Below are 15,011 nucleotides of genomic sequence, written 5' to 3'. Positions count from 1 at the left end.
TAAGGAGAAGGTGACCAGGGTCAGATGTCTCTCCATTAGGAGTTGTTTTGTTTTGCTTTTTAACTTTTGTGTTGTATCTCTACTGAATTATTCTTATGAATAGGAAACAGAAACCTTATTAGGTGTCTGGACCTGTCAGAAGGGCAGAGTCACATCAATTCAGAACATTTCATTTACTTCCTGGACAAATGAGAATAATAATTCAAAGCATGTCTCCGATTAACAACCAATTAAAGATGCATTTTAATAAGTAACTCTAGATTAGGGATTACCTTGCCTCACCAATTCCTTTTCTGCTCCAAGATTATTCTGAATATATAAATGTAACTGAGTTTTAAGAAATTTACCCTAACTGTATGTGTTTTCATTTTAGTTCAGTACCCAAGAAATAAGAAACGGTCACAAAAAGTGAAGGGGAAAAGTAGTTTATCTGCCAATCTGAATGTTCAAATTCAGAAAACTGAAACTCTTACAAAACAGTTTTATTACATTCCAATATATCTTTGAGAGTATACATTTTAGAAATACTTCAGGATATTTTTGATCAATGAACTAAGTATGGATTTATATAGCAAAATACTAACTTCAAAGGAAAAACCCTCAAATATAAAAGCTCTTGGTTTCACTCACCTGTTATTGCTTTCACCACCATATCAGACACTTCTGGAATTTCTTCATTAACAGGGACACAAAGCATCTGAGGTGTAACCCAGTGCAGGGCTCTACAAAGAGAGAGTGAGTAAGAAACAGTCTCCAAGAATGGACAGTAGTCCTTTATCTTGCTATCTCCTTCAGTTGAGGGAAAACATGGTGTACCACTGACTAATCAAGCAAATCTAGGTCTCCCAAGCACATCATCCCTGCACACATCAAGAAGTACAGCTGATGGGCTAAAATAATGAGAATCCTAAAATGAGGCTTCTATTTGGCACTATCATAAGAAAAGCAGAAGACAATTTTTTATTATTTAAATATTTTATTTTATATAATTCTTACATCTTTTTTCATCTTTGCACAATGTATGCATTTTCATTTTGGTTATATTCCCCATACAATTGCACCTCCCCCCTTATTTTGACTCTAGTCCTTCCTTTCTTCCCTCCTCCCTCCCCCCCCCCCAGTAGTGTCTCAAGCAGAAGACAATTTTACCAAATGAAATGAGATTATACTAAAACTAAAAAGCATTTAATATTTGAGAATGAAGATTTGAGAAGAATCTGCTGCCTCCTGTCCTTACTTTCACCCAGAGTCTTTTTTAGACTCTGTCCTCAACTTCTGAGCCTGTTGAAGAGATCAGTAAGAATGTTGTCACATCAGCCTAAATCACTGATGTTCCTAGTCATATTCTAACTTCATTCCAGAGATCCTACTACTGACTTTCAGCACTTGTTTCAATAACACTTTTGCCTTGAATCTTAGTGCAAAGCCCATCTGTTTACTTCTGTTTCCTAACATCTGGCTCCATCTTTCCAATACCAGTAACTCCTTACCTCTGGCAGGACGCCATCAAGTACAGATCTACCAATTACCAGTCCCCTTATCTGGGGACTCCATTTGGGATTCTTCAGCCTTTCTCCTCTAGAAACACCTCCTCATGCTCAGTCTTGGACCTGTTTCAATACTTAGATGGTCTATTTCCTAGGTGTCTCCTTGCCATTGGCATGCAGAGCACTGGGGATCACTCTACTGGCTTTGAGAAGTATTATCTACCATTAAGTTGTGGAAAGGTGTGATTAGAGAAGAGGTTGAATAATGTGCACCCCTAGTAGGGATGAGGAAACACCCACTGTCTGGATCCGGGTATTCACAACTTCCTTCCTGACAAGATTGTAAAATACGAAAAAATAGTGAAATTTCCTCCTCTTTTGGGAGAAATTTGGGAGATTTGAAACAATCTCAAACATCAAACAGGGTTCTTACCTAAAGTTGCTTGGAGACAGGTGGATAAGCAAGATGATGCCTTGAGCCCCTTTCTCTTCCAATTATACCATATTCCCTTTTTTCTGATATCACACAGAAGCTTAAATGCTAAGGAAGGACCACAGGTGCCTTAGCTGTTACTTGCTCTCAAGTGCCCTGTTTCCTACAACAGACTGTGGTAAATATGAGAACAAAGTAGAACAATCAACTACCTGATCCTCTTTTGAATAGCAAGATCTTTCTTCTCATCATCAGTAGTTTCCGGACAGAACACATATTTATAGAGGCGAGTCATGATGTACTTTTCAATCTGATCCATTATCTTCTCAACTCTTTCTGGAGGCACTGAAATACCCAAATAATACAAATAAATTTGCTAGAACTACATTAAACACAATCAGAAACAGAAGTATAACAAGTTACATTAAAAAATGCCTTTTAAAAAATTACCTCAACTGGGGCCTCCCTGGTGGCACAGGGGTTAAAGTCTCAGCACTATCAAGCTATCACCAGTCACTGAGGTTCGATCGCCCCAGCCAGGGAGCTAACCCAGATGGTGCAAGCAGACCTCTCTGTCTCACCTGCTGCTCCTCTTAGCAGTGTGTTTCAGTAGATCTGCCTGTTCTGCTCCTCACTCTCTCGGGTGAATTCTCTCATCCCTTACACCTCTGGCCTACACTGCAGTTCTTGTGTGCATATGTAAATAAAAAATAAAGCTTAAAAAAAATTAACCTCAACTTTTGGGACTACTTTTCATAGAATCCCCACTTCTAACTTAAACTCATTTGCCAGGACCTTAATAGTTGCACAGCCTGCCAAGGGAAGATCTCAGTATGGGTAACTCCTTATTACTGTATTAGAAAAGCATCTGAAACTCCAAAGATTGGTAAATGCTGGCAAGATTCATCCTGTCATTTTCCTGAGATTTACAGTAAAATCTAAGATGTATATATGGGGCAGAGGTCTCAATACATCAATGGAAGTCAAATTCACTAAGACCATCTAAAAACTTACATGCTAAAGCAGTGATTGTCAATTTTTTTTCTTTCTCCAACCCACTCAAATACATAATGATTAACAATGACTCACCAAAATGGTAATTTTGTTAGTAATTCCAAAATGGGGGTTTCATTGAGAAACCTCCCAAGGAGTCTTAATCAACTCTGCCCCACATGGAATGAATCTATTAAATATTATTCAATAAATTATCCAGTTGCTCTGATTATATAATGTATACGTGTAATAACAATACACACAGTGACATTCAAAGGCACTGCTAAGTATAAGATCAACTACTAGAATGTCAGTGGAATGAATGGTTTATAGAATGGAGTGGGCAAATCAGCAGGCCATCAGAAGAGAGTAACTTCTAAAGACTGAGCAGTCAGCCCCTGTGCAACTACCAATAGTCCCTCAACGATTAGCCTACAAAGCAGTACCTTTTCCACGAGTCTGCATTCTTTCAGCCACATTCTGGTAAAAATCCTGAGTACATTCCGACTGTTCCTCAATGCTTAATTCCTGAATAAAAAAGACAAAGAAGCTGCTTGGTAGCTGAAGAACAATCATGAGTAAAGTTCAAAATTTTATGACGTTTCCAAAACCCACTCTTGGAAATCAGTGCTAATTTCAAAAGTACTTATTAACTACATTAATTCTGCAAAACCTACACATTATTTACAACAGCCCATGACCTCTTGCTTCTTTTCACTGTTTATACATATCCTTACATGAATATACTGTATATTTTTATAACATACACATTTATGTGATTTTATATATCTAATCTATTTAATCATTTCGATAGTGTTATAACATCTCATTAATGAACTGGTTTATTTAACACACCCTAACATAGTACATTTGGGTTCTTTCCCTTTTTTCACTAGTTTGTACTGCAGTTATAAACAACTGTGTGAAAACTATTTATTTTGGGGTTTTTTTTTTGTGATATAGTTCCAAAAGTGACATTTGTGATTTAATAAGCACAAACAACTTTAAGTATCTATTACTATATACAATCCTCAGACTTAGTCAATGTCTAATTGTCATTAGCCATTATGTGTGCTTATTTCTCCATGCTCCTACAACATTAGGCTTTATAACTATTACTTGGTTTACTGACTTTATAGGTGTGACACATTTTTATTGTCCACTTTTATCCATGAATATTTAAAATCTATATAAATGATAAACACAGTTCAGCACAATAAACGAGGTGAGGCAACAGACCTCTATGTCACCCACTGCTTCTTAGCAGTGTAGTTCAACAAATCCAACTTTTCTGTTCTCAAAAAAAAAAAATTAAAATTAAATAAACCAGAAGATGATAAAAGAAGGAAAAAAGATGGAAAGAAACAGAAAGCAGAGCCTGGAATACAAAAATATGTTCCTTGACGATACAGAAGTTAGTGAGGAGTTGGCCCAACCCATACATTTGTCTCTAAACTTTCTAACAATCTTCATTGCTATGAAAACAGTCACATTACTCAAGTTCCGAAATACAAAACAAACAGATTCTGCAGGTGAAATTCTGACAACCAAATAAGAAATTTCTACCACAGGCTCTCACAAAGATGTCACTGTAGGATGGCATATGGCTCAGGACAAATTCCCCAGGACTGTTTCTCCTAGGCTGCCTCTACAAAGGCCAATGACTACACACACCAAGGGCTGAGGTACATATACAGTGAAACATGCAGATTCTGATGCTCTGATTTAATTCGGAAAGGATGCCTTAGGTTCAGGGGTAATGAGAAAATCATGCCTATCTATCTGTCTTTATGTCTCTCAAGGAGATCCTTCCCTGGTTTGGGCCCACAGTAACTCTCACCTCAAGTTTAGCCACTTTCCCCACCTCTACTCTTTTCCAACCATGTTACACACTACACTACAACTGATCATCTTAGATTATGATCTGGTTGCACTGCACTTCAGTGCCAATGGACACCCATCAGGTGCAAACTGAAAGGTGCACTGAGCTCAAACAGTGCATCCTCCTTCCCATTTACCCTGCCAAGTTACCTACTGTCCCAAGAACCTGTTTTTAGGTTTTTTTCCTCTACACTGAAATTATTCTCTGTCCAGGTTACTCCTCTTCAACTCTTTAATATCTGTCTGAGGAAGTCACCACGGCTTGAGTTCACATCTTACCTCCTCTAAGAGGTTGTCCTTATCTCCTTAGTCAAAATAACCATGTAGGTCTCACAGCACTCTGACCACCTTGACTGCTGCTCTCATTACTGTCTTAGTTATTTATATAAGAGCCATTTGGTTGAGTTAAAATTGATCTCTCTTGTCCAGTAAGGATTAGGTACTTAAATTTTATACATTTTATAATGTTAAACTTTTATTTATATCCACAATTTCCATTGTTGCTTTCTACTCTGACTTTCATTTTTTACTGCATAGATTTTTTTTTAAAAGTTAGTATCACTAAACCTTTTACCTAGGCATTAACGATTCTTCAACTGTTCAATATTACCTCCTTTCCACAGTTGGAACAAATATCCTAATGTACTTTCTTCTAAGTTTTTTCATCTTTCTGGCTGGATGCATAGTATGAAACAGACCCATGTAATGAAAATTGGCACTGGCTCCCTTTATTCTGCACTATCTTTTCAAGATAACCTGAAAACAGCCTTAGGAGACAGAGACAGTGAGTACATCCCTCAAGTGAAAAGGATAGATTGTTTACCATCCAGCATAATGTTTCCCTCTGGGGCAAAAATCACACAAGTTCATTGCCCTTTCCCCTAATGTAACTTGCCACATACCAAGCATTGCCTAGGTTTTACATTGCCATGTGGGAAAACTAAAGGAATTGGTGCAAATGCTGATGATATACTTTGGATAATGATCTTCTTATAAGAAAAAACTGGTCTTTGTTTCTGATACAGGAGATTTATGTCTCCTGCCAGTATCCGTGAAACTACAGCAGGCTAATTTGTTAGCTTGTAAACAGGATAAATCTCTGATTCATCACAGTTCTTGCCAGAGGAGCTAAGTGATAGGTGTGCACTGGCAAATTCTTTTAAGTTCTACAAAATTCCAAAGGCTTTTCATAGTTTTCCATGAAGAAAAACAGTCTAGTAATAGAAATGAAACCATTTTCTTATGTATTTTCTAACCATTGTTTGGGATCATTTTTTAAATAATGTTTATTTTGTTATTTTTCCAATATTTTTTTTTGTTGTAGCCTAAAAGTTGGACAAATGTGGGTATCTCTTCCATTGAATATTAATACTGAGAAGTACTCTGTATATTTTCTTAATTGCTTGGCTGAAGTCTTTCCTACCCCCAGTTTTGAAAACTTTGAGACTATTTCCTTAATTATGTTTACTGTTTTTAATTTTAAAATTGGGTCCTGGGTTACCTTTCTTCCCCCAACCTCTCCTCAATTTTCTTACCATAATTAAAGCCTATTTTGTTTATCAAAGTTTCAGTGCTTTAGATAGATACTTCTGTTCTCCTAACAGTAATTACATAAGGAAAATTACTTCTAGCATACACACATGGTTAAGAGTAGAAGGGTAATTCTAAGGCATAATAGGATGATACCTGTCTTTCTATTTATTCTGGGAAAAGAATGTGACTAAAGATACAGCCACATTTTAAACTACATTTGTTTTTTCTCTTCATTCAAACATTAAAGTTTTCCAGAGTCTATATCTTGACTTAAAAGTAAACTAAATTATTACAGAACAAGGGCATATTACATTTCTGAGAAAAACAACATTCTGAGCTGAGCAGTTTTCTAAAAAATAGTATCATAGTATAGATTACCTATAAACATTTCATATGAGCTGATGAACAAATGACATGAATGATATTTTGCTTACTTTAATTCTAAATGTCAATATTTACTTACAAATACCTAGAGAGGAAAAAAAGGGGCTACTTATTCTCAATGTAATTGCACATGAAAAAAGCATCAATTGATTATTGGTCTAGTGACCTCTACCCACATTTGGAATATAGCTAAGCAGTTCATCACTGCTGTTTCTCTAATTCTCTTTTTCCTTTCTAACTAACACTTTCTTACCTCATAGATGGGACTTTTGAGACAATTTTGAGTTTAATGGGTGTAGAATGTTACAACAAAATTAATCACTATTTATAAAGTGAGTCCCTTTACAGGGAGTCTTATGAGTTATTTCAACTAAATGTTTAAGTTAGAAATAACAGGTTAAAAACACACACATGGAAGACAAATTCTTATTCTGGCAGAATCTACCTATGTGACCTTGGACAAGTCACTTACCCTCTCTCTGAATTTCCCCAGCTAGAGAACAAAGGGGCTGAAACCAGATAGTTGCTAAGGTCCCTTTCAACATCTAAACTTTAGCTTTCTATTCTCTTTCTTTCCATTATCCTCTCTGAACACAGAGAGGAAAATTAAAGACCAAAATACAAATCAAAAACAAACAAAAAGACTAAAATGATTGCTACTGGTCTAACAACTATTATTTAGAGTTCAAGGTCTAATATGGCTCTCTTGGCAGCTTATGCAAAATGACAAGTTAGAAAATTTATTACTAACATATACAATATAAGTGTCTTTGATGTCAGACTTTCCACACAAAAATGATCCAAACACCACTGAGTTGCAGTGGAAAAGTACTAGCCTAGCAGTCAGGTTTTAACTTGCATTAGTGACATTTTTTAGGTGACATTTTTTAGGTGAGTAACTTAACATCTCTGGGTCTTGATTCTCTCAGGTAAAAAATGATAGCATTGCACTAGGTTATTTTTAAGACCTTCCCTAAAACCAAAACTCTATATTGCTAAATAGTTATTCTCAACCTACCCTTTTGTAAAGCATTGATTCCATAAACATCTTGGTCTGCTTATAGATTTCTTGGCCTGTCTTGTGGAAGGTCTTGAGAAATTCTATGAACTCTTTAGACACTCTATCTGTTTCAATGCTGGTTTGCCGGTTTATGGAAGGACTGGGAGCTTTTGCTTCCTGAATTTCTGCTGGGAAAATTAAATATAGTAAGTTTCATTATAAAAGATCCATGCATGAAATTACTTTAAGTACCTAACTTAAGATTATTTATATCATGCTTTATCAAAGTTAAATTTGAATTTAAATTACTTTATGTTCAAATATTTTAGCAACTTTCCTTAAAGTAAGCTTAGTTTGTTTTACAAGATGTATACATAGATAAAACAACATGATCTAAAAGATATTCCTATTCAAATAAAAATTGCTCTATTAGTATTTTCTTAGCCAAAATACATCATGCTTTATTATTTTTTTTAAAGATTTATTTTATTTATACAACAACCGGGGTACAGGCCAGATGCACGGGAGGGTGAGAGGATTCACCAGAGACAGAGCGGGGAACAGAACAGGCAGACTGACGAAATACACTGCTGAGGGGAGCAGCAGGTGAGACAGGAGAGGTCCACTCGCCATGTGGGTTACTCCGAGGCCAGCAGTGATCGAACCGGCACTGCAGAGGCTGCAGACAGCTTCGCAGCACTGTGCTCAAGTGCCTGCGCCACTGGGGAGGCCCCCAAAATATATCATGCTTTAAACTGTACATTTAATTGTTAATACTGAAATAGCACCACTGTCCTGAGTAATTTTCTTCAAAGGTTTATAAAATGACTCAACAATTAAAAGAACAATCAGAAAAAACAAAAATGTTAGATGACTTATAAAATTTTAGACAACCTTTCCAATTCTCATTTCACATGTTAAAAAGACAAAGTAATTTGTTTATGTGAAGACTAACAATAATTTACCCATCACTGTTTTCAAGTCAGACTGCTCAAAGAATGCATCCAGAGAAGCATAATAGTCATGAGACAACACACAGTAAAGACATAAAGAAAGCAAGTGAGGGGCCTCCATGATGGTGCAGGTGGTTGAGCATTGCACTGTGAAGCTGTCCACAGGTTCTGCAGTGCCGGTTCGATCCCAGCCGACTAGCGAGAATCCCACATGGCACGGCAGACCTCTCCTGTTTCGCCCGCTGCTCCCCTCAGCAGTGTATTTCAGTCAGTCTGCCTGTTCTGTTCCCCACTCTGTCTCTGGTAAATCCTCTCGCTCTTCCACACATCTGGCCTGTATCCTGGTTCTTTTATAAATAAATAAATCTTTCAAAAAAAAAAAAAAGCAAGTGAAACACTATCTAATCAGTTGAACATCAACTCTTTCCCCTCTTCAAATTAACATATACTGAAAATAAAATGAGACCTTAGCAGAAAAGACGTAAGATGTTGTGACACAGCAAGCACTCTCAGAAAACAAGAATTATCACTTGCTCTGGGATTCTTAGTCATATGATTTTGAACCGTGCCTTCTAATACAATATGTACATGGGTTAGAATACCTTATATGCTTAGGATTCCCTTTTATACCAAAAAAAAAAAGATAATTGAATAGAAAAAGTATCTTTTGAAGGGACTAAAATCAACCATCAATGTTTTCTCAGAATAATTTCTTATACTCTTATTTTTGGAATATTAGTAGCTAAGATACATTTCAATCATAAAGTTTAAATAAAGTTTTAAGATCATAAAAGCATTACAGTGATAGGTTTGTTAGTCTTTTCTGTAAAGGTCTCATTTTCTTTTTGGTGTATATTAATTTGAAGAGGAAAAAGAGTTGATGTTCAACTGATTAGACTGTATTTCATTTGCTTTCTTTGACTCTGCTGTATGTTTAAGTGAGTTAAACATTTGTAGATTATCTAGAAGAATGCACTATTAACTATGGCAAACTGTCACTTATTACATAATTAATTATTAAACTAATGTGGGGCATAGTTGCTTGACTTACGTTCAAATTAAAGCAAAAAGATCCTTCTCTCTCATTAAATAGTTAGCAGAACAAAATTATACTTTATAGATACCTTTCCAAATCAAGCATTTGCCTAACTTTTAAACTGTCAGGGGCTGCCTAACTATGATTCAAATATTTCAGTCACATTAAAAGATAAAAGCTAGTCGGGGGTAAGGAAACTCTAGCCATCTTCTTTAAGATGCTTTACTTGTGCATTCTCCTTCCCAACATATTCTTTTCTCCAAATACAGGTAATTTTGATTTAAAAACCTCATGAGGGCCTCGCTGGTGGCGCAAGGGGTTAAAGCACTGCACTATGAAGCAATCCGCAGCCTCTGCAGCACAAGTTTGATCCCCGGCTGGCCAGGGAGCAACCCACATGGCGCAGCAGACCTCCCCTGCCTTGCCCGCTGCTCCCCTCAGCAATGTACTTTGTTCAATCTGTCTGTTCTGTTCCCCACTCTGTCTCTGGTGAGTCCTCTCACCCCCCCTCACCTCTGGCCTGTACTCCAGCTCTTGTATGCATAAATAAATAAATCTTAAAAAATTTTTTTTTTTAAATTAAAAATAAAAACCTCATGATGAGTACCCCAGATTGAGGGGTAGAGGATGAAGCAGGGCTCCAAGGGGACAGCACTGTTGCTCAGTCTCCTTCACCATTTCAAATTTACAGTATATTTTTAGTTTCATACATCATCTGACCCTCAAACCCAATTTAGATCTCAAATCTGGGTTGGTATTCTCTGAAAGGTTATGGAATTAAAAAGACGAGTCTATATGCACTGTGGATCTCTGTCATATCTCATCTGGGCATAGAAGAAAATCAGAAAATTACCCTTCTTTGATCCAACCCTAGACGAAGCACTGAAGAATTTCTTCACCGTGGTAACCTTGCGAGTTTTCTCATTGGTTTTCTTTTCTTCAAACTTGGAAAATGTGAGGGACTGTGCCCCTTGGCTGCTCTGACTGCTGGCAAAGGCCTCTTCTTCCTCCCGCTGAAGTCTGTCATTCAAAAGAAGGTTATGAATGCCTCAAATGTTCTCCAAGTTTTCCTTGTATCTAAAGGTTATTACTCACTGAATTGAGAAGGACCTAAAAATTTTTAGAACTGGAGATAATACACACCGAATTGGTTGAGGTCTCTAATTTGAAAGTACCCTAACATGCTACTACGAACTTCGAAAAGGACTTTTCTCCATAGATCATGTTTATTCAGGAATTGTACTGGGGCTACATGAAAAGTCTAGTTCTTTCCCCTAATATGTCCAAGGCTGGAAGGGAGAAAGAGATACATAAATAACTACCATATAATGTGACAGTACCTACAGTAAAAGTAAAACCAAGTGCTATGAGAATACAGGAATGTATTACAATGGTGACATTTAGTATTAAAGGATGAATGCGATTTCACCAAGTGAAAGGGCATTCACAAGAGGAAACCACAAATGTGAAGACATGTGGTTTTGGTTGCCAAATTCAATGTAGTCAGAGTACTGACGGTGTAATGGACTATGATGCTGGATGCACAGGTAGGCTCCAGGTGCTAAGAAACCTCTACTGGCAAGCCCACTATAATCCTGTATTTTATCATGTGGTGAACGATTAATCCAACTCAAAAAGACTAAATCCAGTAAATTAGCATTATCTGAGCTATGCTTTAGGAAGATAATGCAGCTAGCTATGCAGCAACTTGAAGGGCAGAGAGACTAGACATGGGGTTAATAATTAATATTACAATTATTTAAGTGAGGAAGAACAAGTACCTGGAAAATGGGAGATGAAATTCAAAAGACTTCTCTGAGCTGGAATAAGTAGAACTTGCTCAATTAGTTGTAGATATCAAGGAAGGTGAAGGAGACATTAAGAATGATTCCAATGTCTTTTAGCCAACGGAATAAACAATGAATGTTACTAACTGAAACGGTAGGAGGGTTATAAGGAAATGCTGGGAGTAGGGATTAAAGTAAATAAAAGTAATAAAGTTGGCCTTGGACCAGTTATATTTAAGGTATTTATGATGTTGAAGGCTATCTAGAGAACAACAGTTCTCAGATTTCATAGATAGCAGCATCAGCATGACCTGATAACTTGTTAGAAATTCAAATTCTCAGGCCTCACTTTCAACCTACTAAGTCAGAGACTCTGAGAGTGAGGTCCAGCAATTACTATCTTCACAAGATTTCTAGATGATTCTCATACGTATTCAAATTAGAAAAATAGTAATACTACAGGAAATCTCTAGTGAGGTCACAACTGGAAGCAATAAAAAATAGCAACAAAATTACAGGTAGAGGTGTTAGTTTGAAAATGGAAAGGAACCCATTTTTCACTGAGACAAAAGAGAAGTTAATATAAAGATATTACTGCATTTTGATGTGGAACGGGGAGGAGGCCAAGAAAATTCATGCCTAGTGGCGTCTACTTTCTTCATGAAATAGGATCAGCCACTGAGAATCAGGAGTACAGTGGAAAACCTCAGGAAAAGTTAATATTCTAAGTCTACATTTTATCTCTTTGATTAGCTGTGGAGTCACTGAAAACAGTGAATGTCCTTTACAATTTCCCACAGTGAACACTGTGAGTTACCACAGATGCTAAAAAAGTAGTCATTCAATAAAGACTAGCCGATTAGATATAAAAAAATCAGCAAAAGCTGTCAGAATTCAGTTCGATTTCTTTTATTGAGATGTTATACTTTCTAGCTTCTTAGGTAAAGGATTAATATTATTCATGGCATTTTATTAGTTTCTATGCTCAGCAGGCTTTCCATCTTCTAATTTATATAATCAAGCTTTGCATAATACAAACTACTTTTGAATTACAAACTCCATTTCTCTTAATATTAAATTGACTCATGGATACATCAAAAAAGAAAAATGTATTTTGACAATAACTTAACTGTGTATCAAGTTCTATCCCTGTTAAACCACCACCTCTAAAAAAAGTTACTTTCCCTCCCTCTAAAAAAGTTATTTTACCTCTCTGCCAGTTCCCAATCCTCCTGAATCTGCTTTTGCCTGGCTTTGTGGTACTCCTCTCTCCAGCACTTGGAGCAGAAGCCTTGCCAAGCAGGGTTGCCATAGTAACCACATCCTTTCTTGCATAGGAGCTCTGATTGATCCACGTGAATTCCTCGACGTTCAGACTTAAGACTCATCTTCTCCCTGCTAATCAAGTAACAAACAAGGAAGTGTTGAAACATCACTATCATTCTGTAATACTAACAGCAGGGTAATTAAGACCAAAACATGAGAGTACAATTTTCAAGCTATAAAGGAAGCAAAAAAGGAGGGAGGAAAGAAGAGACAAAGAGAAGGATAAAGAAAGTTTAAATATAGCAAATTCTTGACATAGTCATGCTACAGAAGAGATTGCTAATCCCCTGTCCAATATACAAAGAATACATTAAGAAAGAACTAATATTGTATTAAAAACTTAAATGTATGACATTAAACTATAGAAATTCTAGAAGAAAATGTAGGGGGAAAACTTTGTAACATTGGATTTAAGGACAATTTCTTGGATCTGATAGCAAAAGCACAAACAACAAAAGCAAAAATAGACAAGTGGGACTACTTAAAAACTTCAACACTTTTACACAGAAAAGGAAACAATCAACAGAGTAAGACAACCTATGCGATGGGAAAAAAATATTTGCAACCCACATTTCTGATAAAGGGTTAATATTCAGAATATATAAATCACTCCTATAATTCAACAATAAACAATCTGATTAGAAATCAGCAAATGGGGGCCTCCCTGGTGGCGTAAAGGGTTAAGCACTGCACTATGAAGTGATCCACAGCATCTGCAGCATGAGTTCGATCCCCGGCTGGCCAGGGAGCAATCCACATGGTGAGGCAGACCTCTCCTGTCTCGCCCACTGCTCCCCTCAGCAGTGTATTTCAGTCGGTCTGCCTATTCTGTTCCCCACTCTGTCTCCGGTGAATCCTCACACCCCCCCCACCCTGAATCACTGGCCTATACCCCAGCTCATGCATGCATAAATAAATTTTTTTTAAAAAAAGGTTAAAAAAAATCAGCAAAGGATTGGGATAATTCTCCAAAGATGATACACAAATAACCAACTAACAAGTGAAAAGATGCTCAACATCACTAATTATAAGGGAGAAGTAAGTCAAAACCACATCCATTTCGGATGTCCACTATCAAAACAGAAAATAATAAGTCTCATTGGGGATGTGGAGAAATTAGAACCCACGTGCAGAGGTGAAAATATAAAATGGTCAGCAACTGTGGAAAACAGTATGGAGGGTCCTCAAAAAACTAAAACTAGATTACCATATGATTCATCAATACTACTTCTGGGTATATGCCCAAAAGAACTGAAAACAGGGCCTCGCCAGTGGCACAGCGATTGAGCCTGGCGCTGTGAAGCTGTCCGCAGCCTCTGCAGTGCAGGCTTGATTCCCGGCTGGGGAGAAACCCACATGGCGCGCAGACCTCTCCTGCCTCGCCTGCTGCTGCCCTCAGCAGTGTCCTTCGGTCCATCTGCCTGTTCCGCTCCCCGCTCTGTCTCTGGTGAACCCTCTCACCCTCCCGCACATCTGGCCTGTACCCCGGGTCTTGTATAAATAAATAAATCTTTATAAAAAAAAAAAACCGATAACAGGATCGTGAAGAAATAATTGCATACTCACATTCACTGCAGTATTTATTCACAATAGCGCAGAATTTGAAGCAATGAAAAGGTCATTTGAAGAATGAATGGATAAAGACAATGTGTTTATATAATTAAATATTAGTGGCTTTATAAAAGAGAGAATCCTGTCATATGCTACAACATAGCAAAAATCTTGAGGTATAAGAACCTCCACGACATTATGCATGCAAAAAAGTAAAGTAAGTTAGTCACAGAAAGACAAATACTACATGATTCCACTTACAGGAGGTATCTAAAGTAGTTAAACCAGAAAGTAGAATGATAGTTGCCAGAGGCTGACAGGAGAGGACAAAGATGGATACAGAGTTAGTTTTGCCAAACAAACATGTTCTAGTGATCTGCTGCATGACAAGGTGCAGTCATGTGCACTTTAAAAATAGACTGTACACCTTTAAAATGATTAAGATGGTAAATTCTATCTTATGTGCTTTTTCACATTAAAAATATTTTAATATTAAAAAAGGACTACTAGAGCCTTCCTAGTTACTACCAAAATCAGTTCCTATATTTTTAACTTGAAAGATATAAAGTACAATCCTCTTGAAATACTGTGTTCTTAGAGTATGTCATTTGACTCAAAAAGACTACTTCATTTCAATGATATGAAAG

At 36.9% G+C, this 15,011-nt stretch overlaps 1 protein-coding gene across 2 annotated transcripts in view; it reads right to left on the bottom strand.

The window, feature by feature from the left end:
- The window catches only part of RABGEF1 (RAB guanine nucleotide exchange factor 1), a 45,700-nt gene that overhangs the window by 10,534 nt on the left and 20,155 nt on the right, over positions 1-15,011 (bottom strand). The window contains exons 2-7 of one of the 2 annotated variants that reach the window (XM_037506784.2): positions 12,697-12,885; positions 10,554-10,720; positions 7,730-7,899; positions 3,360-3,441; positions 2,133-2,265; positions 631-722 (exon numbers count right to left, since the gene is read on the bottom strand). In XM_037506784.2, coding sequence (XP_037362681.1) covers positions 631-722; positions 2,133-2,265; positions 3,360-3,441; positions 7,730-7,899; positions 10,554-10,720; positions 12,697-12,875 — 823 coding nt within the window. In that variant the 5' untranslated portion in view covers positions 12,876-12,885. The remainder of the gene's footprint in view (positions 1-630; positions 723-2,132; positions 2,266-3,359; positions 3,442-7,729; positions 7,900-10,553; positions 10,721-12,696; positions 12,886-15,011) is intronic. The other variant, XM_037506783.2, reaches the window with a different exon arrangement.

Source organism: Talpa occidentalis, unplaced genomic scaffold, assembly GCF_014898055.3.
Source record: "Talpa occidentalis isolate TD23 unplaced genomic scaffold, MPIMG_talOcc4v2.1 talOcc4.12, whole genome shotgun sequence".
NCBI lineage: Eukaryota > Metazoa > Chordata > Mammalia > Eulipotyphla > Talpidae > Talpa > Talpa occidentalis.
Note: the sequence above shows the minus strand (reverse complement) of the source record. Positions and strands in the feature narration are given on the sequence as shown.